The 27,175-nt window shown below is 58.0% G+C and overlaps 2 protein-coding genes across 2 annotated transcripts; both read left to right on the forward strand.

The window, feature by feature from the left end:
- The first annotated feature begins 1,515 nt into the window (after window positions 1-1,515).
- VPS72 (vacuolar protein sorting 72 homolog) lies at window positions 1,516-6,705 on the forward strand. Its single transcript, XM_048828939.2, has 6 exons — window positions 1,516-1,730; window positions 2,301-2,453; window positions 3,354-3,465; window positions 3,737-3,916; window positions 4,735-4,879; window positions 5,645-6,705. The coding sequence occupies exons 1-6, from the start codon at window positions 1,617-1,619 to the stop codon at window positions 6,033-6,035; spliced, it is 1,095 nt and encodes a 364-aa protein (XP_048684896.2). The 5' UTR covers window positions 1,516-1,616; the 3' UTR covers window positions 6,036-6,705.
- A 1,627-nt stretch (window positions 6,706-8,332) lies between these two features.
- On the forward strand, window positions 8,333-26,320 carry TMOD4 (tropomodulin 4). The gene is made up of 10 exons (XM_048828941.2): window positions 8,333-8,485; window positions 12,465-12,639; window positions 13,084-13,240; window positions 17,163-17,285; window positions 19,368-19,457; window positions 19,905-20,035; window positions 21,727-21,834; window positions 23,022-23,165; window positions 25,140-25,284; window positions 26,013-26,320. Exons 2-10 carry the CDS (start codon window positions 12,517-12,519, stop codon window positions 26,033-26,035), a joined length of 1,044 nt encoding a protein of 347 aa, XP_048684898.1. The 5' UTR covers window positions 8,333-8,485; window positions 12,465-12,516; the 3' UTR covers window positions 26,036-26,320.
- The last annotated feature ends 855 nt before the right edge of the window (window positions 26,321-27,175 follow it).

Below are 27,175 nucleotides of genomic sequence, written 5' to 3' on the forward strand. Positions count from 1 at the left end.
TCTCTCAGGCTTTGCACCACACATCACCATTGACACCTGTGCCAAGCGAGTGTGAAGTGCAATCAAATTGGGACAGTAGTGTTTTACGCTTACGTTGTACAGGTGTAACCAGTGAGGCACAGTATGAGATGGGGAGTTTTTGCTGTGTCTCTTTGTGCTCTGTTGATGATTTGTTGGGTCATGAGTGGTCCCCATTTTGTATCCTTCCACCAGCAGTGTTTCCAACTCTTGCCTTTATCTTTCTTGCTGCTGCACGGATCTCAGTGGTATTTTACGTCAAGCCTTGCAGCTCTTAAAGCCCCACTTGCTGGAGTTATGTGATTACATAACAGAGAATCTCTTTGCTTTCATTTTTTAAAAAAGGCCAGTGTTGCCCCTTTTGACCAAACTTGCTAGTCACTGCTTAGGGCCCTGTGGGTGTTCCAGTGGAGAGTAGAAATTGGAGCTAGGTATTTCTGTGATGCAGTTTTGCTTATTTACAAGGAATATACCAAGTCCTATGCTTCTGAATGCAGAGGGAGTCAAATAGCAAGAAACAGCTTCTGTTGCTCATAGCACCAAGCACGAGCTTTTCAGCCTGCACTTCTGACCCAAAAAACCTCTCCCCAGGTTTCTTCTGGGGTCAGCCACATGCTTTCAGCTGTTCATTCCTCCAGGTTAGCTTCTAGTTCTCTCCTCTGTCTGGTCTCAGTTTCTGTGTGTTCTCTTCCCCCCAATACCCAGGTGAACTCAGTAGGTGCTGCTAGTCTCTAGGTAGCCTTCATTAGGGTTTGTTTTAAGTATGGCCCCCACTCTCTCTTAGCTTAAATGGGCAATTTATTCACACTTTTGACTCATCCCATAACAAAGTTTCACCTGCCCCAGCTCATAATAAGAGTAGGTTTCTAGTCCTCGTGGCTGCAGAGAAAAGCTGGAAATCACAATGTCTTAAGTCTCAAAAACCAGATGGCCAATCATTGATTATTTTTTATATTATCATGATTTTATATCAAGCTGGTCTTGTGGGTTTTTTTGCGGGGTGGAGCTGACTATGACTGTCGGGTGCTGGGGGCTGGCAATAGTGTCCCAGGGCTCCAGTGGCTGTCATTGTGGCAGCAGGAAGTCACTTGTCTCTATGGTGAGAACTGCCAGTGGCAGGGGGCTGGTTTCCAGTGGCGTGGATGGGATTTCTCACAGGGGCAAAAGATGTTGTGCCCCCAGGGACCTTGGGTTGGGTGCCTCTCACAAGCTACGTAGGGCTAATCTGGGTCAGCATGTGGAGGGGAGACCCCATATTAGGCTGACTAGATGTCCTGATTTTATAGGAACCGTCCTGACTTTTGGGTCTTTTTCTTATATAGGCTCCTATTACCCCCCACCCCCATCCCGATTTTTCACATTTGCTGTCTGGTCACCCTACCCCCTATAGAACCCTGACCTAAGCAGGTGTGCAGATCCCCACAAGCCCCGCCCAGCTTCCATCGATCTCTCAGTGCTCGATCGTTCTCCCCTGGCCGCTCCTCCCGCCTCGATCTCTCGGCGCTCCGCTCCGCGCCGGGACGGGCTGATTTCTCTCGGCCTGCGCTCGCTCTCCCCTGGGCCAGGCCGGAGCAGTCGCTCGGCGGCGGCGGAGCGGGATGAGCCTGGCGGGGGGTAGGGCGCCGCGCCGCACGGCGGGGAACCGGCTGGCGGGGCTGCTGAATGCCGAGGAGGATGAGTTCTACCAGACCACCTACGGGGGCTTCACGGAGGTGGGGCGAGCAGGAGGGTGGTCTTGGAGAGGGAGCCGAGGCCCGGGGGAGGGGGCTGTGAGGGGGCCCGGAAGGGCGGGGGGGGACAGAGGCCCGGGGGAGGGGCACCGGGAGGGGCAGAGGCCCGGGGGAGGGGCACCGGGAGGGTGCGGGGGGAGGGGCAGAGGCCCGGGGGAGGGGCACCGGGAGGGTGCGGGGGGAGGGGCAGAGGCCCGGGGAAGGGGCACCGGGAGGGCGCGGGGGGAGGGGCAGAGGCTCGGGGGAGGGGCACCGGGAGGGCGCGGGGGGGGGGTGGAGGGCGCGGGGGGGGCACCGGGGGAGGGGCAGAGGCCCGGGGGAGGGGGCTGTGAGGGGCCCCGGGAGGGCAGCGTGGGGGGAATCGCTCCCTTGGGGAGCAGAGTTGGGGGGTGGGGGAGTGCAGCAAGGCCCTGTGGAGGCTGAGTTGGGGGGCTGTGGGCTACTTGGAGGACAGCTGTGATTTGGGTGGGGGCACGAGGCAGAGCGGGACTCCCAAAGGGGCAGTGGGATCTGGTCAGCCGTGACTGTCGTTTGCCCCCCTCTCCTGGGCAGGAGTCGGGAGATGACGAGTACAAAGGCGACCAGTCGGACAGTGACGACGAAGTGGACTCTGACTTTGACATTGACGAGGGCGACGAGCCGGCCAGTGACCAGGACGATGACGAGCCCAAGAGGAAACGCAGGGTGGTCACCAAGGCTTACAAGGTAAGGATGGAGCAGCTGGTTGTGGTGCTGGGAGACCCAGCCTCTGATTCTGTATTGGGGTAGTACCTAAGAACACCCACTAGTCATAGACCAGGACCCCAGTGTGCTGGGTGCTGTATGGACAGTGAAGAAAATGGTGGTCTCTGCCCCAAAGAGCTTCCAATTGAAGTACAAGACAGGAGACACTAGGTGGATACAGACAGGGGCGCACAAGGAAACAACAAAACAACCGCAGTCAGCATGACGTGCCGTGGTCTCAACGCACCAGTTGTCTAATTGCTGTTTCTGATATAGCCCTGTTGGGCTGGGGGAGGGACCCACATGAAAGCTGCTGCCAAAACTCTTAGTACAACCAGATTGTAATCTAGTGTAGGGGGTAGCCGGGGAGTTCACAGCAATTCCATGTATAGGCTGTTTCATTTATGATCTTGGCAGCAGCAGAGCCCTGAAAGCATTTTCAATTAGTGTGTTTCAGGAGTGGGAGTGCAGGCTCATGGGCAGGACTCCTGGGTTCTATTTCCAGCTCTGGGATGGAGTGTGGCCTCATGTTTATCCAGAAGATGGGCAGTCAGAACTCATGGGTTCTATTGCTGGCTCTTGGAGGGAGTGATGTCTAGTGATTAGAAACTGACCATAATAAACAGACTGCAGCAATGGTCAAAGTAAATCAAAGATTGAAAATGTTCTTTCTGTAATCAAAGGTGTAACTAGTAATACAGGCAAAGCACTTTTCTTTTTAAAGGCGTTTATGTTGGCAGGGGCCCTCTTGCAAAAACAAGCTGCAAAATCCCTTGTGGCTCTTTATTTAAATGGGGTTGAACTCTCCAAAGCAGCATTAAATAGCAAGCCCCCAGGAGGTTCTTTTTTTTCCTCACATCAGCTCTTATCTGAACCTACTAGGAGCCCATCAAAAGCCTGAGACCCAAGAAGCCCGATACGGCTTCCAGCAGCTCCCAGAAGGCGCGAGAGGAGAAGTCTGCGCCCCTGGAACTCCAGGATGAAGTGGGAGACAGTAAGTGTGGCTGATGCTCATTAGGATCAAATGTGTTGCCTTTAGGTGAGACGAAAAACTGGTTTCTGAAGGTTTTCTCGAAGCTTCTGCATCGATTTGCAGGGCAGAGGTTTGATTCAAAGTTATTCAACTACAACTGCTGGGCTGAGCTATGATCCACAGACAGGGAGGAATCATCGTGGGGCTGCTATGCTGGTTTCTTGGTAGCTACGCTGTCTCTGCCCGCCATACCCAGTGTCCTGACTTTCCCTCCCACTCCTTGGGCTTACAGGCCGCAAGTACATGCGCCAGTCGACTACGGAGCACACACGCCAGACCTTCCTGCGTGTCCAGGAGCGTCAGGTGCAGTCGAAGCGCAAGAAGGGGGGGCAGAACTATGACAGGCCGCTGACGCAGGAGGAGCTGCTGGAGGAGGCCAAGATCACAGAGGAGATTAACCTGCGGTCTCTGGGTGAGTGACATGGGTAGGAGGCCCTGGGAAACACACAGGCTCTTCACTCAGGGTGGCAGCAGGAGCCTGGCGCACCAGTCAGGGCTGTACTGCTCTACTGGAGACAACATGATCTGATGGGGGTTACAACCTTGTCCTCTGCCTAAGTTCTAGTGTCAGTTTTGGAAGGGTGTATTATCTCCCAGCTAGAACAGGGGACCTGGAGCCAGGACTCCGGGGTTCTGTTCCCAGTTCTTGAATGAGAGTGGAGTCTAGTGGTTAGAGCAGTGTGGGCGTGGAATCTGGACTCCTGGATTTTATTTCCAGCTCTACCAAGGGCCATTCATTTCAGCTCCGTGTGCCTTGGTTTCCCCAACTGTAAGCGTGGATAATGCTACCCAAGCATTAGTTCTGTGGATGATATATAGACGTGCCTAGGCACCTCCGCTCACCATCATGAATGGTTCAGAATTATAGGCATAACACAGGAGGTCTCTGGCTCATTCAGTTACTAGCCACCCCTTATGGGAGCCTGTGTGCCCCTCCTTGGTTCTCTGAGCACCAGGAAGGAGTTTACAGACCATTGGTGACCTGCGACCTGTACTCTGAGAGCTTCTGGTGTGGCACAGATCTCTCTGTCGAAATGCTGGAGTCACAGTCACAGTTAATGGCTCTTGCAGTGGTTCCATGGGGTACCTCCCAGTGTGAGGTAAAGAGCTCAGAGCTCTGAAGGCAGTAGAGCGGGCTCAGTAGCCGGACAATTGACTGGTGGTCTTCTCTGAGCTGCCCCATCGTTCCAAGCCCTGCTCTGTTCACCCTCGGTTCAATCGCCCTTGCAGAAACCTACGAGCGGCTGGAAGCTGACAAGAGGAAGCATGTGCAGAAGAAGCGGAAGTGCGTGGGGCCGGTGATCCGCTACTACTCGGGGACCATGCCGCTGATCACTGACCTCGGGGTGAAGGAGGAGAACGTGGATGTGGAAGGGTAGGTGTTGGGGATTGTATTTATTCCTCCCATCTCCCTAGCCTGAACTCTGGCCCCTTGGGATGGGCTACCAACTCCCTCCTAGGTCTCACTGTCCCTGCTGACTCCTACACTCTGGCTGGCAGGTGCCAACCCCACTTCCTAGGGGATTCCCCTGAGCCAGCTCGTGGGAGACGTCAGCCCCATCTTGCAGACCCCAGCCACTCAGTCAGTTCTCTTCGGCGTCCCAGCCTTCAGCTGCTTCTCTGAACTGGATCCTGAGTCCCAACAGCCACCAAGTTCTTCTTCGTCAGCAGCACGAGTGTGATCTGGATCCCTCGAGGTGGCAGGTGTTTGGGCCCTGGTTAGTCTCCGGCTGAGGACATGGGGCCAGTTGTGGAATTCCCACCTGGACCTAGCTTGAGTTTCAAACACAGCTCAGGCCCATGCTGATCCCTTGCTCCTCCGGTACTCCAAGGGTATCCCAGGTGGGGCTGGTAGGATTAGAACTCAGGCTTGGACAAAGCAGGGCCATGCCTCCTTTTGCTAGAACCTGCTGCCCCAAGATGGGATTTGTGTGGGGTTTGCACCCTGACTTATGTGGAGGTTGCCTGGAGATCTTTACTGAGCACAAGTGCCTGGTACATGCTTTGTCTCCCCTCCCCCGCACCTCCCAAAAGCCCCGTGCGTCCTTGTGCCCCCTCATCCCCAGAGCCCTGGATGTTCTTATTCCCGCTGTTGCGTTTGAAGCTTGAGCTGATTCCTGTGTTTTCTCCCCACCCCCAGGTTGGATCAAGACACGCAGCAAACGGCAGAGGCTCCCCAGGCTTCCGCCTCCCAGGCTGGCAAATGCTCTCGCACCTTCATCACCTTCAGCGACGACGAGACCTTTGAGCGCTTCTTCCCTAAGGCCAAGCAGCCCAAGCTGCCCGTGAAGGAGATCTGCCCCGTCACGCACAAGCCGGCCGTCTACCGGGACCCCATCACCGACATCCCCTACTCCAACATCCGGGCCTTCAAAATCATCCGTGAGGCCTACAAGAAATACATCACTGCCCATGGGCTGCCCAACGCGGCAGCTTCCGCGGCCCTGGGGGCAGGGCCGCCCGCAACGGACCCAAATGTCCGGGCGACCAGGCAGAAAATCATCATCAAACAAACCGTCCCGGCCACATAAAGCCCAGGAGTGGTTGTTCCCTTTCCAGGAGGGAACTTCTTAAAGGGACACAGGCACATTTGGGTGGCTCAGTATTGACCCGCCCCTTCTTCTACGTCCCTGTGTATCTTTCTTTCAAACTCAAACAGGTGGTGGTTCATTGCTCTTTATTTATTATTTTATTTTTTAATAAAAAAAGCAATGCCTGCAGCAGTCCCACCAGAACAAACCAGCACGCAGAGCCCCGCCCTCGCAGGAGACCCCTACAACAGCCAAACCAGCGCGCACAGCCCCGCCCTCGCAGGAAACCCCTACAACCGCCAAACCAGCGCGCAGAGCCCCGCCCTCGCAGGAGACCCCTACAACAGCCAAACCAGCGCGCAGAGCCCCGCCCTCGCAGGAGACCCCTACAACAGCCAAACCAGCGCGCAGAGCCCCGCCCTCGCAGGAGACCCCTACAACCGCCAAACCAGCGCGCAGAGCCCCGCCCTCGCAGGAGACCCCTACAACCACCAAACCAGCGCGCAGAGCCCCGCCCTCGCAGGAGACCCCTACAACCACCAAACCAGCGCGCACTGGTGGAGCTATGCAGTGGGTGGGATCACTTCTGCTGGAAGGAGGCAGGATGGATTTTAAGCTCGGGAATGGTGCCTGTTTAACAATTTAGAAAGATAATAAAGTGACAGGACAGGCGCTGTCTGCACAGTTCGGCTCACTGTGGGGAGGGGAGGAGCTGGTGAAAGAGGCTGGATTCTGCGGCAGCCTGATGTCCCGTCTCGCTGATCGCCGCAGGGGCAGTGCCCAGCGCCCTGGAGAGCGTCAGGCCCCGGGTGACGTTCAGTTGGTTCTAGCCGAGGCTGCCGGCAGCGTGAAGCTCCCGTTGCAGCAGCCAGAGGCATGAGGAGCGGTTTGTGCTGAAACCCTGACTCGTGGCACCGACTGGAGCCTTGGCAGGGCTGTAAAGTGCAGGCGGTTCCGTGACTCACGTTAGTTGGTGTCTGCCTCCTGCTCGTGCTCCCGTGAGGCTCCGCCAGCCTGCAGGGCTCTGATAAGTGTTGTCAGTAACGCCCCTGGGAGGGAGGTCCAGAGCAGCGTTTTATTCCTCGGGATTGTCCGGCATCCTTGCCAGCCCAGCTGCTTCAATGAGGAGAGAAGGGAAATAAAAGAACCCACCGTTCCAGGGGTGATTTCCTCAGTTGCCCTCCCTGCCCCTGCCCATCCGCTTCCCTACTTATGCCCGTGGCCAGCTTGATCCCTGCCCCCTCTCTACTCATCTGGTTTTAAATGTCTCAGGCACTGGGGCTTCCGCACCTTGGGGGATGAGGCTGCAGCTCCAGAGAGCTTGTTAACAAGCCATTCCTGAGTTTCAGCTTAAATTTCTCTCTCGCTCCTTGTTATCCCCCAAGCAATTCTTCCTCCTTGCAGCTGGCTAGCATTGTACCCCCATCCCCTGCCAAAGGGTACAGCTTAGTTCTGCCTGTCAAGTGTCTTATCCAGTCCCATCCCCAAAGTATCTGAATGCTTTGCCTACAGTCATGTATTGATCCTCCCAGGGATTTAACATTGTCCTCATATTCCCCAGATGGGGAAACTGAGGCATGAGGTCTCATGCTACCCCAAGGAATCAGAGCTGGGAATTGAATCCAGATCTCAAGTCCCAGTCAAGTGCCTTAACTGCAAACTCATCCTTCTTTCCTTACCCCACATCTCCATTAAGCTGTCTTCATAAATTAGCCCCCCACCCCCTTTCTCTAATTCAGTTGAATAGATTACAGGCCAGAAGGGACCTTTATTAGTTGTATTACGGTAACAGATGGGTGGCGTAGTCATGGACCAGGCCCCCATCCTGCTGGGTGCTGTATGTTCTTTGTTAGGTGTATTATGGTAGCAGCTGGGACCCCCCCCCAGTCACGCACCGGCTGTCCACTGTGCTAGGTGAGGTACAATCACATCAAAGAGATGATCCCTGCCTCACAGAGCTCTCAGTCTAATCCAGGCTGCAGAATTTCTCTTGCATGTCTGATCCTGAGCTAAAGCTGGGATTCCCAGTGCGGTTGCATTGGATCTGGAGCGAGAGGGGTCCTCTCTTCTCAGCTCTGCCAGGATGCCTGTGTGGCTGGCTCTCATTCCTGCTGCTAAGGCCTCCTCCATGCCCTGGCCTCCTCCATGCCCTCGCCACCTGCAAAGCAAATCAGGGGCAACCGAGAGCTGCCCCCCTTCATGTGTCAATTCTGGCATTTGACCACTGGGGGTCTGCAGGGCTCTGGGAAAACCGGCTGGGCAGTTGGAGTGATTGATAACCAGCCTGTCTATGTGATCTCGCCCTCCCACCCTCCCCTTTGCCCAGCTGGAGCTAAAATAATAATATGCTGATCTCACACACTTCGCTGGCGGTATCCCTTGCCTCAGCACTGCGCTGCGGCTACTTTCACCCAGCCTGGAAAGGCAGCGTCCTGGACTGCCAGGGGAAGGTAAGCTGGAAGCCTTGCTCCCGGGCGGTAGGTTTCTCCTTGGGGCGCGAGGCTGGTCTAATCACAAAGCTAATATTCTAAGCGGCTTGCCAAAGGGGCGCGGGGCTGGCTTGCCCTTTTCGGCCATTGCTCATTGGGCTGTGGATTCTCACCTCAGGCTTGCATTGAAGGGGACAGGCTGCCCATGTGGGATCAGTGCCTGCTTTTCTGTGGGCTGTAGGGCACGTGTTCCTCTTGCAGGTAGGTGAAGGCACCCTTCCCTGGTGCGCTGAGAGACCTTCTCTGCTTGGGATATCCACTGCTTGTACTTGACCCTCCGGGTAAACAGCTTTGTCTCCTATTATGGCTCCGTGCACGATCCTCATGCTTTCGGCTACTAGGCCTGCTTTTCCCCCACCAAAAGAATATAAAAAGCATGACAGGGCTACGATGTGGATCCTCCTACGCAGCCCAGAGTACTGTATAAATGGTACAGACTCATACGGGTCGGTTTGACTAGCGCTGAAATGTGGCCACCTCTGGGGAGGGCTGCAGCAGCTGATATAATCGTCTAGGCCAGGGCCCGCGTACCGTAACTGCAGGAGGAATATTAGGTAGGCAACATCGCAATTCCCAGGCTGGGACTCTGGGGCTAACATCCGCTGAAGCACTAGGGGATCTTTAGTGATGGGGGCTCGTGTGTGTTACACCTGCCACACAGCCCTCCCTAGTGCCCCGTGCTGACCCAATATGAGCGCGCCACCTAGCGAATCCTCCAGCACTGCTTCCGGCAGATCTGGGTGGGCGCTCGGAGGTCTCCTATCCAGCTTACCCACCCAGCCTGCCCCTACTCGCCTCTGAAACCTAGTTTGATCCCAGCACCAGGTGGCACAACTGCAGACCGAGTTGCTTGGAATAAAACAAGAGGACCGTCAGGTTTTGCCCTGGGGAAAGGCCAAAGGGCTATTGCCAGATTCCCAGAGCCCTCCAGGACATTGTGCCCTTGCTTTGTAGTCAGAAGCCAGCTTCGCCCCGGTAAGGCTGCAGCTACATGTGAGCACCTGGCCGCTGTGATCTCAGCAGAGCAAGGTCAGGCAGAGTCGGGCCCAGCAGAGAGCACGTGGCCGCAGGGGCTGTTAGAAAGGCTTTTTTGACCGGAGCTGGTGTCTGGCTGCCGCTTTAACATGCTAATGGGTAATAATATAAATAATTCCCTCTGTGGCAGGTCCCCTGGGTGGCTGTCTCTGGCCTGTGTTAGACAGGAGGTTAGACTAACCGATCAGAGCGACTCCGTCAGGCCTTAGCGGCAGTGGGCTTGATTCTGATCGCCCATATGCTGGTAAATGGAGAGTAACTGCACTGAAGACTGGTGTGAGATCAGAATCCCTCCTGGTGGCTCTGTGGCAATGTTATCCCTGTGCCCTGGCCAGCCCTGTCTGCTTATGTAGTTAGCTCATGACTCCCAGAGTGCCCATCACCGTGGGGGCTGGGCCCTGCACCAATGAGCTTACAAGCAACAGACGGCAGGGTGCAGGGCTTGAGCGGGTGAACAGTCTGTAGACGCTCCCCTTAACACTGCCAGAGCTGGGTACAAGGGCCTGAGGACAGAGGTGTCGACTTCCCCAGTTCCCAGAGGGTGCTCGACCCCCGCTCTGCCCCGGGCCCTGCCCTCACTCCACACCCCTTCCCCAAATCCCCCACCCCTTCCCGTCCCAGCCCTTCCCCCAACGCCCCCCCCCGCACCTCCTGAACACTGCTGAACAGCTGATCACGGTGGGTGGCAGGCACTGGGAGGGAGGGGGAGGAGCTGATTGGCGGGCCGCTGGCGGGTGGGAAGGGGAGGAGCTGATCCGTGGGGCTGCCGGTGGGTGCTGAACACCGACTATTTTTTCCCCATGGGTGCTCCAGCCCCAGAGCACTCAGGGAGTCGGCGCCGATGCCTGAGGGTGAATGCGACTCAGGCCCATTCTTGAAGATGCTTCCTAGCTGAGCATCTCAAAGCACCTCTCATTGTACTGATGGAGGAAACCATGGGGCTGTCTACCCTCGGAGTTCATAGATTCATAGATGCCAAGGCCAGAAGGGATCATGGGGATCATCTAGTGAGACCACCTCTGTAACACAGGCCAGAGACCTGCCCCAAAGGAATTCCTAGCGCAGAGCTGTTAGAAAAACATCCAGTCTTGTTTGAAGCATGGTCAGTGACGGAGAATCCACCATGACCCTTGGGAAATTGTTCCAGCGGCTAATTACTCTCCAGGTTAAAACATGCACCTTATTTCCAGTCCGAATGTGTCTAGCTTCAATTTCCAGCCATTGGATCGTGTTTGGCTTTTCTCTGCTCCTGTAAAGAGTCTATTATTCAATACTTGTTCCCCATGTAGGTATTCCCAGAGTGGGATCAAGTCCCACCTTAGTCTTCTCTTGGTTAAGCTAAATGGACTGAGCTCCTGGAGTCTCTTGCTGTAAAGCAGGTTTTTGAATCCTTTAATCCTCCTCGCAGCTCTTCTCTGACCCCTCTCCGATTGGTCAGCCCTGTGGGAGCCCCAAGACAGCTCCGGAAAACCCACCGCACCGTGTAGCACTTTGCTCAGTGACTATTTAAGGCCCGTTTCTCTGCCCTGTTTCAGACCCCGCTCCAGCAGGGATGGGACGGGGCGGCCGTCCCACCTGTTCTACAGCTGCCAGCTGCCACCGCTCTCCGAACAAGCATCAGGGACATGGCACTGGGCGCCAGGCTGACCCGTGTCAAGCCAGGTTGGCAGATTCCTGGAGCAGCTGTCTCAGCAGTTTTGATCAGTTGAAGGGCGGATGGTGCTGGCTGTGTCACTCCTTCATCTGCCCTTTAGGTTTAGCCCCCAGCGCCCCTTCTGTGCCCAGCAACCCCCTTCAATCCCTGGCCTACCCTCCTCATGCCTGGAGCCTCCTCCACCCCCAGCATGACACCCGTCCGTCCCCAGGGCGTCCATTCCCTCCCAGCTCCATCTTTATCTCAGTGCAGCTGCCCTCCCCCTGCCACCCTTAGCCCAGCCCCACCACCATCCCTGTCCCGCTCTTGGCTGCGTTCCCCTTCCAGCATGGACCTGTGGCCCCCAATGGACACTCTGGTCCCCTCCAGGGGCACCCTCTGCATCCTCCCACCCTGCTCAGCGCGTCTGCGTCAGACTTGCTCCCTTATCGGCCAGTGCCGATGGCTGTGGGGCTGGGACGAGCCCTGGGTGGGGCTGTGGGGTCTCTGATAAGGACATTGAGCTACTGCACTGTTTGGAGACAGGGAGGGGCAGCTCCATGGAGGGTCGGGGGAGGAATAGGGGCTGATTTAACCATTTGTGCCATGGGCCCTTGTGCTGAAGCTTTGGGGATGGGGTGGGAGACGAGGGCAGTTAATGCACCATCCCCTTGGGAGGGGCGGGAGGTTGGCTGGGCCTGGCTGCTGGATTCCTGCCCGCTGCTACTCTGGACCCTACAGTGTCTTCAGACAGCAGGGATGCCAGGAAATTCAATAATATCCACTGGCAGTGAGTTCCACAGGCTAACCTCACTAATATCTAGTGGCAGGGAGTCCCACAGGTTGACTATACAGTGGCCGGGAGTTCCATGGAATAATCTCACTAATACCCAGTGGCAGGCAGTTCTGCGGCCTAACCTGATTAATAGCCAATGACAGAGAGTTGCACTGTCTAGTCTCACTAATATTCAGTGGCAGGGAGTCCAATGGGCTAATCTCTCTAATATCGAGTGGCAGGGAAATACACAAACTAACCTCGCTAAGAGCCAGTAGCAGGGAGTTCCATGAGCTAACCTTGCTAATATCCCACATCAGGGAGTCCCACTGGCTAATCTCACTGATATCTTGTAGCAGGGAGTTACAAAGGTCAACATCAGTCCTGTCCCTCTGCAGTGACCCAGAGGTCTTGTGTGGCAGCAGGGAGTCCCATGGGTGAACCTCATGAATGCCCCGCTGTAGGGAGAGCCCACATCTGTTTGTGTCCCCACCCAGGCTAAGTCTCTGCTCGGTTGCTGAGGGGGTTTGCCTCCGACGCTGCTGAACCATGACGTCCTACCGGATGGAGCTGGAGAAGTACCGGGACATTGATGAGGAGAAGCTTCTGAGGGAACTTTCCCCCGAGGAGCTGGACCAGCTGGACCTAGAGCTGCAGGATATGGATCCCGAGGTGAGGCCACTCACAGGGCTGGCAGGGGAAGGGGGTGATGCTGCGGCTTGGGGGGAGTTGCTGACCTCCAGGCTTCGAAGCCTCACTCCAATCCCCACCCCACCCCTGACCCTGGCTTTCCCTGGGCCTTTGTGGTGCAGCCATGACGGTCATAATACTCTTTGATACTCAGACCAGTGGGGGTGGGGGAGAGTGCAGTTCAGTTCAGTTCAGTGGTTAGAGCAGGGGGCTGGGTTCTATTCCCAGCTCTGGTACTAACTCCCTGAGTAAACCACTCCCCTGCTGTGTGCCTCAGTTTCCCCACTGTAACATGGGGCATTGGCGCCAGGCTTCATTCATTGCCATTTGCAAAGGGTTTTGTGCCCCTCCTCAGGGGCAAGGGGGCTGTGATCTCTATGGGGGGGCTTGTCCCGCCAGTGACCCCTTCCCGCCTCCCTCTTCCAGAACATGATGCTCCCAGCCGGGCTGCGCCAGCGAGACCAGACCAAGAAGAGCCCGACGGGGCCACTGGACCGGGACGCCCTCATGCATCACCTGGAGAAGCAGGCGCTGGAGGCGAAGGAGCGTGAGGACCTGGTGCCATTCACTGGCGAGAAGAGAGGTACCAGGGCAGTGTGTGTGTGGGGGGGGTGCTCGGGGGCTTGGCTCAGCCTGACCTGGCATTGGCACAAATGGCACAGACTCTGGCAATCGCCTGATCACCCCCCTGATTGTGGGAGAGTGGCTCATGGCCCAATCTGCTAGGAGGTCCCTGGCCATGCCATGGGGCCTGTGCCAGAGGATACGTGTCCCCCACCCCCGGGGCAGAGCTAGGCCAAAGGGTACGTGCCCCCCACCCACCAGGGCAGGGTTAGGCTGGTGGGTGGGTATGTGCCCTTGGCAGCTGTGGGGGTTCATTCCCCATGGGGGCGGTGCTAGAGGGTATCAAGCCCCCATGCAGGGACAGTGCCGGGGGGGCAGGTGTCCCACACCAGAGGAGGGGCCGCACACCCCTGGGGGCACACCCCTGCCTGTGTCTCTGGGTGGCCAAGCAGTGCTGGGTCAGGTGGACCAGGCCAGCGAGAATGGCCCTATGGGGGGCCCCGCCTTGGCCTTTGTGGGGTGGGCAGGGCTGTCCCTGGGTGCTGCTGGCCGAGCGTCTGCCCAGGTGCTGGGCTGCAGGGCTGGGACGGAAGGGATTATACGTAGCTCAGCCCAGGAGCTGAGGCTGCTCCAAAGTATCTTGGTGAGTGGCTCGGCTGCCCTGTCCGCTCCAAGCTGGGGCCCCATCAGCCCAGACACAGCAGCTCCTGGCCCTGGAGCCCACCCCTTGTCCTGGCCACTCCCCATAACCCTGGGCAGCCGGCAGGGGCCAGCTCCTTGGGGCAGGGCGAGGGCAGAGCTGCTGAAGTTTTGGGGAGGCAGCAAGGTCTAGTGGGCATGGCACCAGGTTGGGCCTCAGGATACCTGGGTTCTATTCCCACTGGCCTACGGGGGGATCTTGGGCAAGTCCCTTCCCTTCTTGGTGACTCAGTTTCTCCGGTCTCCCAAGTCTGTCTGATCTATTGAGACTGAGCTCTTCAGGGCAGGGAGCGCCTCCCACTCTGGGTCTATGCAGTGCCCAGCGCAGCAGGGCCCCAGTCTCAGCTCTGGATGCCACCCTAAAGGGCCAATTCTCTGATTGGGGACCCCTCCTGTGAGGCTCCTCCCCCTGAGCTGCTGGCCACAGTGCTGTGCACTTCAGGGTCCATTCCCTGGCGTCACCATGGCCCCAGGCCAACAGCCTCCTGTGGCTTCCATTTCGGCTGAAAGGGTGGCTGGGGCCAGAAGTGACTCACTTGCCCCATCCGTGGGGCCTGGAGTCAACCTGGTGACCCCAACTCACCGGGGAGACTCACCAGAGAGGCCCAGGAGGGAATGGGCCATGGAGGCTGAGCTGCTTTCTGGCCCCAGAGGGGTCCCCAGGCGGGGTTAGCATAGGAGAACGCTGAGCCCAGGCTCTGCCCATCCTGTGAATGCCCGGGGCTGCCAATCAGGGGACGTCTTCTGCCACACTGGACAAATTATAACAAACATCCTCCCGACCCCACGGAGATCGTGGCGCTAAAAGATCCACCCGGGGCCCTGGGAGCGCGGGGCCCTCGAACATCAAGGCGGGGCCCTGGGGCACAGACAGAGTCCTTGGGAGATGCCGGGTCACCTGCCTGGCTCCTGAGCACCGCTGAGCTCTAAATCTGCCTCTGGCTGCTAGGGCGCTGGACTCACCGGGAGCGCCAGGCTGAGCTGGGGGGTGGCTGAGAAGCAGGGCTCTCCGACGGCAGCCCGCAGGGGCGGGGATCCTCCCGCCTCACTCAGCTGGCCGGACAGGAGCTGCTGACAGTGGAACCCCCATTACGCAGGTGGAGACAGCAGGCCTGGTGCTGCTCTGGCCTGGGTGTGGTTGGAAACGGTTCCCCATAAAATCCTCCCTGTGCAGGGGCCTCCCCATCCAGTGGGCAGCTGGCATGAGGGTCCCGTCCCCACCCTGCTCCCACCCCCGCTGCAGGGGGTGGAGCGGGGGTGTGGCTGCCGCACCCTGTGCTGTGGCTATTCTTGGCTCCCCAGGGTCCGTACAGGGTGGGGCGGGTCTGTGGCCGTGGTGCACTGCGCTGTGCCTATTCTTTTCTCCCCAGGGCCCACTGGGACCCCGAGGCTGCCCCAACTTCCCCTGGGTGCCAGGCAGGGCCCTGCACCAACCCAGAATCCAGGGAGAGCAAAGGCGACTTAGCCAGCCCGCACCCCAATCCTGCTCCCAGCGCAGGAGCAGAGTGACTGGGATCGGGCCCAGTGCATGGGCTCCACATGTCCTGTCCATAGCCCCTGGCCACCCGATGGCCCATTAACTCCCCACCTCCCCTCCGGAGCATGATCACAAGCAGGCACTGCTAGGCTGTGAGTCCATGGAGCCAGGCCAGCTACACAACGTCTCTTGTGGTGGGCTCTGTGCTGCCCGGGAGGGACGTGCGGCATCAGAATGTCATGCTCCGGGAGATGGGCCCGACGCGATGCGCCGGTGAAATGACACCCAGGCCAGGGTGACGCTGCCCCCGGTGCCCCAGCTGGGCAGGAGGTGCCCAGAGCAGTTGCTGCTGCAGCATCCTGAAAATCGGGTGTCTGACAGCGGCTTTCCCCTGAAGCTAAGAGCCCCGAGGCGCTTCCAGGCTGGTTGGTCACATCCGAAAAGGTCACTCTCCTCTGCTCCATCTCCCCCAGCCTTCCTTCGGCCCCTGCCCAGCGCAGGACCTCCTAGTTTATGCAGTTTCCTGTCCCACCCTGTGACCGTGGCCTGCGGGCACCCTCCAGGCATGCATGAAGCCACGTGACTGACTCCTGCCATGTGTGGCTTGTTCTCTCGCCCAGGGAGGATTGTGCGGGTTGGGGGGGTGTTGGTGTTGGAGGAGGGCCGGGTGGAGAAGCAGACAGAGGAGCAGGGGGAAGGCTGGGACGGTCCAGTCCTGGGGGAGTTCGTGCCCCAGTCTGGGACCAGCCCGCCGAGGAAGCCCTACCTGTTGCACAGTTGGTAGAAAGTTCCCCTGGACCTGGACACAGGTCCTCAGATTTAGGGTCTTCTAGAGGTGCTGGGCCACTGAGCTCTTTGTGGGTGAGGCCCGAGGCTATTCCACGGGAAGACAGCATCGAGAGCAGAGTATTGGGCCGTCCCTGATCTAACTGATGCGGGATCTCACGCCACTGCCAGAACCCATCCCAGGTTCAATCCCGGGTGCTACATTCTCTCCATCTCTGCACCGATCAGGTCCATCTGTCCCTCAGTGCTCCCCTGTCTGTTGGTCTGCACCTGTTGTCTCTCGACTTACACTGTCAGCTCCTCGGGGCAGGGGCCCGCACCTTGCGGGGTGTGTGTGTGTAGTGGGGCTGGGGCTCTGCAATCCACACCCTGATAACCTCTAGCCCTGGGGGCTGGCACGTGCTCCCCGCCGTGAAGGGGCTGGAGTGAATGAGCCACAGGAATTTTACAGAGCTGAGGCCAGAACTCCCTGCGAGGCTGTCAAAGGGGTCGGCCGCACTCTTACATTCTGTCACTCAGCGCTGCCCCGGCCTTTCAGTTGGAGTCTCCTTTGCTTCCTGTCCTGACCTTGTGTGGCTGCTAAATAGCTACAACACTCTGCCCCAGAGGTGGCTGCATTTGTGCAGATCTGGGACGGCAATTCCCTCTGTCGCTGGGGGAAGTAGGGATTCCAGGGCAGAAGGCACTGAGGGAATCGAAGATGTTGTCACCAGTCGATGGCTACCTGGCATCAACAGGCTGCTACTTATAACCTCGTGACGGCCGGGGGAATAGAAACCACATCTTCCTACTCTAAAAGTCCAGGCTCTCGCCACGTGAGCTGCTTGAGAATCTCCACTGTCTGCTGGCAGTATAGGTCCTATGACACACACCTGATTCCATGCAGCAGAGCACAGTGGAGCACATATGCTGCTATGTTACAGTTCTAAGCTTTGCTGCTCTTCAGCCCAGACGCTAACCCCAGTCTGTCTCTCTGCAGGAAAACCCTTTATCCCAAAGAACCCCCAGCGGGAGATCCCCAAGGAGGAGCAGATCACTCTGGAACCTGAGCTGGAGGAAGCCCTGGCCAACGCCACTGAGGCAGAGATGTGCGACATTGCAGGTGAAGGGCCTTGGGCCCTTGGAGGCAGCAAACCCAGTCTGCTTTGGGGCCACAGCAGCGTGGAAGGCAGCAGTGCCCTACCTGCGTGCTAGTGGTGAATGCCCGGGGCCCAGGCTCTGGCTTGACGTCGCTGTGGCTGCCATTTCCGGGGTGGGTGTGTTGTGACTGGGGGCTGAGTGAAGGTTGGCCGGGTCCTGGCACTGGCAGGGATTCAGATGGAGCTAGTGAGATGCTGAGCCCCCCAGGTTGGGTCATAGGTTCAATCCCCACTCCCAGAGACCTCTGGAGCATGAAGCACCAGCTCTGCTGCAGGAACTGAAAGGTGAGGCTGTTGGCTAGGGCTGTAGCAGGCTCATCATCTGCCATGTGTGACCGCTCTAGGGGGTGGGAGATGCTGAGAGCAGGGACCAGGTCCCACTTACCCCACAGGGGGCGTGGGCATCATCATGGGGAGCCAGGGTGGGTACCAGGAACAACCTTGGGCTTTAAAGCTAGGGGGCTCTGGGGACAGCTGCCCTAAAACATCCCTGAGGGGACGCAGGGTGTGGGATAGGTCGGGGGAGGAAAAGACAGGCCTGTGGGCACAGGCACCATTGAAATCGACGGCATTTTGCCACCTATGCCAGGGCTGGATTTGACCTCTCAGAGCTCCTGTAATTAACGAGTGTGTCTTGCAAACTGCAGTGGGGCTAATGGCAGGGGAATGTGTTGAGGTTTGGGGGTCTGCTGTGTGTGAAAACGCCTGGCCAGACGGGGGAGCTGTGGAGTCTTGTGCAGACTGAGCATGCCCGGGGAGCTTGGCGTCTCTGGACGAACCACGCGTGTGAGAGGCTGCCGTGGGCGTGCGGGCAGAGGCGGGTTTGTGCGTGTTGTATGCACGTCCCTGTGTGAAGGCACGTGTGTGAGCGTATACATGCGACCGTGTGTGTGTATGTATATGGGCCCCTGTGTTTACCCACGCCTGTGTTTGGATGCCCCTATGTGAGTCCATGTGCGGACGTATACCTGTGGGTCTGCGTGGTTGTATGCACCTGTGCGAACACATGCACCTATGTGAATCCACGTAGGCGTGAGCACATGAGCACGCATGGCCTGGCGTGTGCATATACTCATGAGCGTTTGTGCCCTCGCCTTGCTTCAGGGGCTAGTACATTCAGGCTGGCTCGTTGCCTGGCCCAGATACATAGCAGACCTCTTAGCTCCCCGGGTGGGGGTGGGAGGGCGTAGAGGGACAAGGCGGTAAAGCGAGACCTAGGCTCACCCCATCCCTAGTTCAGCAGCACAAAGCTTGACCTGCTTGAGCTCCGGGACCCAGCTTTGGTGCCCTGCCCCCATGCCGCCTCAGGGATGTTACTACTCCTGCCCATACAAGCCATGATGAGCTCCGATTCCCAGAGCTCAGCAGCGAGCGAGCTGGCCGGGAGCCAGCGGGTGGCTAAAATGAGAAAGGCAGGCTCTAGGGCTATCCGCTTACACCCGCCGGGGAGATGCTAGGCCAATAAAAATACATGGGGCATGTGGTGAGAGATTACATTTAGGGGCTTTTCCTATGGCCTCCCGCAGCCAGCCGCGGTCGGGTTGTGAGCGTGGCCGCAGGGCTGCCCTGTGGCCTGCCACAGTAATAGAGAAGTGCCATCAACCTCCAGGTCATGGGGCACTTTGTGAGCCTTGTATGTATAGGAATTGCTTGCCCACCCACTAACATGCAGCCACCTCTGGGGTGGAACACGGCAGCTATTTATAAAAGGCATTGTCACCCACTATGTGCATACTGCCATCTCTGGGGTGGAAGATTTTAGACAGGGAGCACTCTCTCAGTGGTGAGACACAGCAGCTTCTGGCAGGGAATGTGGAAGCTGCTTGTACAGGGATCCCTTCCTCTGTGCTGAGATGCAGCCACCTCTGGGGTGCAAGGTGGTAGCTGTTTAACAGCAAACAGCAACATCCCGACTGTCACTTAGTGCAGTTTAGTGAAATTGGCCAGGAGGGTGCAGGGTGAGCCCCATCCCCTACCTCTGCAGGTTAGGCTCTCGGCCTTTGTTATTCAACCCAGCGGCCTGTTTGCTGTTCCCTCCCCAACAGCCATTCTGGGGATGTACACCCTGATGAGCAACAAGCAGTACTACGAAGCCATTTGCAGCGGCAACATCACCAGCACTGAAGGCATCAATAGTGAGTGAGCTCCACTGGCCCGCGGGGCGGCAGGGCGGGGTTTGCGCTCATCCCACGCGCCAGCTGACTCCGGTGGGGTTGCTCAGTCAGTCGCAGAGCACAAGGCCTGGGTCCCTAGGTCTGGATTGTTCCCCCTGCGGGACTGTGAACCTGCTCTCAGGAAACGCGGGATGTGAAACCAGCAGATCCGGGATGAGTATGAAATGGGGTTTATCAATTCCTCTCTGTTTGGATCGTTATGAGTAACGCAGTGCAGGAGATGTCAGGAAACAGAGGGGGCCAAATTCTCCCAGCATGTACCCTGGCATAAATCAGGAGTAGCCACAGTGGAGCACCTTCAGCGGCTCAGCGGCGTTCCCCTGGCTCCAAGGCTGGGTGGAGCGTAAGAGAATCGGGTCAGCAAATCTCCCCCTGCTGACCTGGTCGTGCATGCATGTTTCCCACCAGGTGTGGTAAAGCCGGATAGGTACAAACCAGTCCCAGACGAGCCGCCGAACCCCACCAACGTGGAGGAGACCCTGAAAAAAATCCAGAGCAACGACAAGGACCTGGAGGAGGTCAACCTGAACAATATCAAGGTCAGCTTCTCCCAGGGCAGCAAGGGGCATGGGAGAGGGTGGGAGCCCCGAGCTGTGGGGACATCTGACTGGGAAAAGCCCTGGGGTGAAATCCTGGTCCTGCTGGGGTCAAGCATAGTGGGGCTATTGATTCACTGGGGCCAGGACCTCAGCCCCTCGGGGAACAGATATCCACCTCCCTCCATCTATCTACCCCTTGGATCCACCCACCCGATATCCACCTCCCCCATTTATGTACCCCTTCAATCCACCCGCCCGATATCCACCTCCCTCCATCTATCTACCCCTTGCATCCACCCGCCCGATATCCACCTCCCTCCATCTATCTACCGCTTGGATCCACCCACCCGATATCCACCTCCCTCCATCTATCTACCCCTTGCATCCACCCGCCCGATATCCACCTCCCTCCATCTATCTACCCCTTGGATCCACCCACCCGATATCCACCTCCCCCATTTATGTACCCCTTCAATCCACCCGCCCGATATCCACCTCCCTCCATCTATCTACCCCTTGGATCCACCCGCCCGATATCCACCTCTCTCCATTTATCTACCCCTTGGATCCACCCGCCCGATATCCACATCCCTCCATCTATCTACCCCTTGGATCCACCCGCCCGATATCCACCTCCCTCCATCTATCTACCCCTTGCATCCACCCGCCCGATATCCACCTCCCTCCATCTATCTACCCCTTGCATCCACCCGCCCGATATCCACCTCCCTCCATCTATCTACCCCTTGGATCCACCCACCCGATATCCACCTCCCCCATTTATGTACCCCTTCAATCCACCCGCCCGATATCCACCTCCCTCCATCTATCTACCCCTTGGATCCATCCACCCGATATCCACCTCCCTCCATCTATCTACCCCTTGGATCCACCCGCCCGATATCCACCTCCCTCCATCTATCTACCCCTTGCATCCACCCGCCCGATATCCACCTCCCTCCATCTATCTACCCCTTGCATCCACCCGCCCGATATCCACCTCCCTCCATCTATCTACCCCTTTGATCCATCCACCTCCCTCCATCTATCTACCCCTTCAATCCACCTGCCCGATATCCACCTCTCTCCATCTATCTACCCCTTTGATCCATCCACCTGATATCCATTTACCTCCATCTGTCTAGCCCTTCCTTGCATCCATTCCTCGAGCCATCTCCCTGCATCTGTATACTACTTTGATCCATCCATCTACTCCATCCATATGTACCCCTTTGTGACTGAGGGTGTCTGGGCCGCCCTCACTGGAAATGCCAAGGTCAGGGCAGGCTGCGAAAGGGAGAGCAGATACTCCCAACATTTTCCTGATACCTGACATGGCATATCTGGCATAACTCTTTACAATTTTACAATATTGATATTCCTAATATCCTCAAGTGACCCCAGATTCCATACAGCGTCACACGCGTGGATCCATCCATCTACTTCATCATCTATCTACCTCTTTGATCCACCCATCCATCTATTCCTCCATCCCCTTATCCATCTACCCCATTGATCCATCTCTTTACCTTATCCACCCCACTGTATCCCTCCCTCCCTCCCTCCATCCACCCATCTATCTCATCCTCTTCATCCCTCATCCCATCGACCCACTCATCTACCTCATCCCTCTGTACATCCCTCCATTGTGAGGCGAGACAAACCTGTTTTCTCACTCTCTCCTCCTGCAGGACATTCCCATCCCGAAGCTGAAGGAAATCTGCGAAGCCATGAAAACCAACACTCACGTGAAGAAGCTGAGCCTGGTGGCGACTCGGAGCAATGACCCTGTGGCCAAGGTAAGTCCTCCCACTCCCGACAGACGGAGCCGCTCGGAGCATCCCCGGTTGCCGTTCCTCCCGAAGCTTTGACAAGCCGTAGCTGGCACCAGAATCCCCGGGGAGTCTGACTCTTCCAGAGGGAAACAGCTTCCCCAATGGAAACGAGGGAAGAATTTTCCCTGGCTGGAGACTTAAGCCCTGGCTGGATTCAGCCAAGCCCTTAAGCAGTGCTTAACTTCACGCACTGGTGTAGGTCCCGTTGACCTCAGTGGGTACGTCTGTACTGCAGTTGGGAGGTGTGACTGCAGCGTGTGCAGACGTGCCCCAGCCGGTTGATCTAGTGAGCTCAGGTAACATAACGGTGCGTGGCAGGGGCTAGCTGCTCGTGCACATCCCCAGAGGCCTGGGCAGGCAGGTCTTGCCCATGCAGCTTCCCTGCTGTTTTGACTTGCGCTGGCTTTGCTCTAGCGAGATCCCAGCTAGCTCAGATACGTCACCTCCCCGTCGCAGCGTAGACGCAGTCAGAGGGACTTACGCTTGGGCTTTGGTGCTCTGCTGAATGGGGTCTTCAGTCTCAGCCCCATAGCTCGTCAAGCAAAGAACCACCTGGGACAGATGTGAGTCACGAGGCTTAACGCACTGTCTGGAGGGAGCCCAGGTGATGATCGGAGGGAGCCCAGCTACTGGGATGATTTCCTGAGGGTCTCGGTGGATTTCAATGCAGACGGGACGTTTCTCTCACAGATCTCTCCAGGCCTTGTTTCGGGGAGGTTCTGTGGGCTGTGTGAGGCTGGTCAGGCCAGATGGTCACAGTGGCGGCTGTGTTGACAGGTCCTGGGCAGACTTTTCAGCTCAGAACTGAACCCCCGTTCCGCAACCTCAGCCTGGGGCTCCAGGACCATGCCGCAAACCTGGCTTGGCTGGAGCTGCGTGTACTGGTGCTGTCCCTTAGCCAGCAAGAGCTGGAAGGGCGAATGTGTCTCATGTCACTCAACAGCATCCCCGATAACTACCAGCCTTGACTTCCATCCAGACCAGGTCTTGAGGGTGGTGTCTAACTTGGAGGCCCTTATGTGGGGGGCCAGCGACATTTTAGCTTTGTGTTCTGTACGGGGGCGCTGCGTGGGGAGGATGTCACCACAGCAAACCCTGCTTGCAGGCTGTGAAAGGTCGATGCGACTGACTCTGGTCTGGGACTCCCACAGGCCGTGGCCGAGATGCTGAAGGAGAACAAGACTCTTCAGAGCCTCAACATTGAATCCAATTTCATCACCAGTGCCGGGATGATGGCCGTCATCAAGGCCGTGCAGCAGAACACCATGCTGGCCGAGCTCAAGGTGGACAACCAGGTACGGCCGTGCCCAGCCGCTAGGGAACACCGGGACGGGGTGAGACACACGGCTTGGTGGGGGCATGGCCCTGGAAGGGCAAGCGAGTCCAAGCGTCATCTGACGGGTGGGCAGGAAGCGAAAGGTGGGGTTAACGGACGTTGGACATCGTCGGTGGCTAGGATACAGACCTGTGTGCTGGGAACCCCTCAGTATCAATCCCAGCTCAGCTTCTGTGGGCACATGGGGTTTCAAATGCTGGCCCTATTGACGTCAGTGGGAATTTGGCAATTGATTCTAATAGGAGTGTGACAGAGAGAGTGCCTCTCAGTGCCCCCTTGTGGCGTGGGATGGCTCTGCAGCATCCCTGCCTCAGTTTCCCCTCACCCAGCTTTTTACAAGGTCCAGGTGTTTATCAGTTAGTCCTGCCCCCTCAGGCTAGGAGGCTGCTAATTATGACACAGGCAGGGCTGGCCCCATTTCTCCTTAAAGGATCCGGTCATCCTGTAACCAGGAAGCTGGGCATTCTGTGCCTCAGTTTCCCCCAGGTAAAACAGGGATAATGCTACCCGGGTTCGTAAGGGGCATTGTCCACCTTCCCTAGCCAAGGGACAGGTATTGTAATAACACTCCCTTATCTTTCTGGGGGTTAGGAGGGTTCACTTTTGTAGACAGAGGCTAATTATTAATGATCATCTCTGCTGGCTGCACATTGCTAATTGAGAGCCTGATCCGGGGAGGGGCTGAGTTCGCTTTGCACTCAGTGGCAGTAGTTCTCAAACTTTTGTACTTGTGACCCCTTTCACATAGCAAACCTCTGAGTGCGATCCCCCCGATAAATCAAAACCACTTTTTAATATACTTAACACCATTGTAAATGCTGAAGGCAAAGCGAGGTTTGGGGTGGAGGCTGACAGCTCGCGACACCCTGAGGGGTCCCGACCCCCAGTCTGAGAACCCCGTGGGTCCATGGAGCAGAGGGGCTCAGCGCCTTGCAGCCATGGGCTGTGGGTCTGGTAAGGAGAGGCCCCATGAAGTGAATGGAAAGGCTCTGGTTGACTCCAGTAGGCCCCGGTTACTCAGGACAGCCAGATGATTGGGCCGCTTGTCAGGGTCCAGAGCGAGGGCCCGGTGGAGGGTGCAATTGGGAACAACCAGCCATCTGCCCAGAGCTGTCTGGCCTGGGGTGGGCCCCATGCTGGGCCACAGGCCCTGGAGAACCCCGACTGCTCCTGCTTAGGGCGGGTCAGAGCCTGTTAGATTCCAGCAGCCGTCTGTGAAGGCAGGGAGCTTGGCAGGATGGACTGAGGACCTGACCCAGCGTCGTGCCACCATGCGAGTGCTGCCCTGCCCATAGCTGCTCCTGGCTCTGAACCCCACGGGCAGGGGACCCGGCCTGACGACCGCTCGGCCTTCCCTGCACAGAGAGAGAGAGAGAGAGAGAAACAATGGCTTGATCCTTTTGCTCCAGGCTACCACCCTCGGGCCCCTCTGCGAGAGATCAGGGAGCCAGTCCAGGCCTGGGTCCCAGGCTAGCACAGGTGCCAAGGCTGGGCCATGCCTTGGAGGCCGGGGCGGCCGGCGGGACCCTAAGCACCTGAAATGCAGCCTCCACTTTACTGACAAGGTCTCCCGGAGGCCGGTGTCCATCCACAACAATCCCCGGTTTCCCGGGAGTTAGTAACAGGAGACGAGGCCTCTCGCCCTAGGGGCCGTCTCTGAGCTGGGCTCTGCTTTGTAGTCACCTCCCAGCAGCTGGTGTGCGATGAGTCTGGCGGCTGTCAGGCCAGCTCCCAGCCGCCTGGCAGTCTCTGCAGAAAGACCAAGGGGCGGCTGGGCCCTGGAGGGTCTGTGTGTGTGGCAGGCCAGTTGGGCTGGGCTGGAGGGGAGGCTGGTGGGCAGCCTGGGGGAAGGTGGGAGCAGAGCTCCTCACCCCTGGGGCTAAGCTCAGCCGGGCGCTGGTACCCACCGAGGCTGCCATTCCTGCCCCCGCAGTCTCAGCGGCTGGGGGACTCGGTGGAGATGGAGATGGCCGCCATGCTGGAGAAGTGCCCCTCCATCATCCGCTTCGGGTACCACTTCACGCAGCAGGGACCAAGGGCCAGAGCCTCCATTGCCATCAGCAAGAACAATGAGCTCCGTAAGTAGCAGGCTGGGGAAGGGTGGGGAGGGGACTGACCGACGGCTCGCCCATTTCCCCGGCCCCACTGCAGCAGCTCTGTGAGCCCGAGCTCCCTTGGCTTTACAATAGGCCCTGGCCCCAGATTTACCCGCATTGATGTGGCTCTGCTGACGACCTGAGGTCTGGTGCGCTCTGCTCTGGGGTGCAGCGCCTGGTTGACGGTACATTGCTGCTCCCCTCTAGCGGCTAGACCAGACAGAGCCGGTCCGAGGATGGCGCTAATCGTGCTGGTTCTTTAGCTTAAGCAGCCGAGACCTGTGCATTTGGATGTGGAGGTTCAGGGTTCAATTCCCCGCCCCCGGTGTCATTCCATGTGCTGCTGATTAGGACAGGAAGTGAAGGCTCCCCCAGCTGGCTGAAACTGCAGCGGGGGTGTGAGAGGTTAGAATGGGAGAGCAGGCCCTGGACTTCACCCAGGACGGGGATTAAGACCCCGGCAGAGGTAACACCCCCACAGACCATCCCACTGGGCCGCCCATTGCTGATGGATGTCAGCCTCTTCACTTCCTGTCCTAAACCGCCCAGCGGCATTTCCTTCCTGCCTATCTCCTGGATGGGCTGGAGCTAGATCTGGGGAGGGGGAGAAGGTTTAGGGAGGTCGGTACTGGTCGATTTATAGAGGGTGGGGTGGGGGCCTCTGGGCTCAGCTCTGCGCCACCGACCCCCTTGCTGTGTCTGCCCCACAGGTCGCAAGCAGAGGAAGACATAATGCCCGGCGCCCGGCCCGTGTCTCTAACGCCTCTCCGTGCCTCGAAGCCATCGGCCCCGGCCGGCTGGTGCCCTGCAGCCAGGGCTCTGCCTCCAGCTCAAAGCAAAGGGGAGCTTTTTGTTCTTTTTGTAGATTTCCTGGAGCCGGCCCTCAGCTGTCGGCCCCCCGCCCCCCCTCCCGCCCCATCTAGTACTTGGAGTCCCCAGCTCAGGTTACTTGTTCTTAGGAAGAGAATTGAAGCGAGTGTTTTGGTTCTCACTGTAAATAAAGAGATCACTATGCGGACAGAGGGCCCAGGCTCCAGCACTGGGGTGGGGAGTGGGGACCAACACTCTGTAGGGCCGGGAGCCTCCTCCTCCTCCCAGGGGCCAGTCCCAGCTGCTTCAGAGAAAGGACAGTTCTTTCCCTTTGCACCCTAGGCTGCAGCAGGGCCAGCCCCTGCCCTGCCCAGGCTCACCGAGCCACAGATCAGTCCATTTGCCCACTTGTCCCCCAGCTCCCCACTCCGGAAAGTGGCACCCTGCTCCTGGATTCACCCCCACCACCTGCACCTCCCTCCTTTGCCCCTGGATCCCCTCCCCGCCTTTAACCATGGAACTCCCCCGTGCCTCCCCATCTTTAATACTGGATCCCTGGCTCTCCCCTCCTTTAACCCGGATTCTTCCCCTGCCTGCGTCTCCTTCCTTTGCCCCTCGACCCCCCTGCACCCCTCCCCTCTCTCCCCCACAGCCTCCAACTGTCACATTCCTGACAGTGGTGCCTAGAGGCTGCCCTAGAGCTCGGGACCCCGCCCTAAGTCGCTCACCCTGTAACTAGCCAAGGGGTGGGAGGGGAAACTGAGGTGCAGTGCAGGGAAGTGACTTACCCAAGCTCACCCCCAACTGGAACAGGGCCTAGACCCTATGGCACTGGTGGTGGGGCCCTACCCCCGAGAGCGCTGTGCCTCGAGTGTACCGCTAATCTGACTCCCCCTCCCTTTTCCTGCCAGGCTCCCGTGCGCTGCTTGTCCACGGCCCAGTCTGGAAGGTCATTTCAAGGATGCCACTTCCCCCCTGCCCCTTCCTGCCGGCCGGTGCACGCACCTTCCTCATCCTCCCCCCAGGCCCACAGCCCCCTCGCACACCTGCCGCCCAGGGCAGC

Source organism: Caretta caretta, chromosome 24 (assembly GCF_965140235.1).
Source record: "Caretta caretta isolate rCarCar2 chromosome 24, rCarCar1.hap1, whole genome shotgun sequence".
Taxonomy (NCBI): domain Eukaryota; kingdom Metazoa; phylum Chordata; order Testudines; family Cheloniidae; genus Caretta; species Caretta caretta.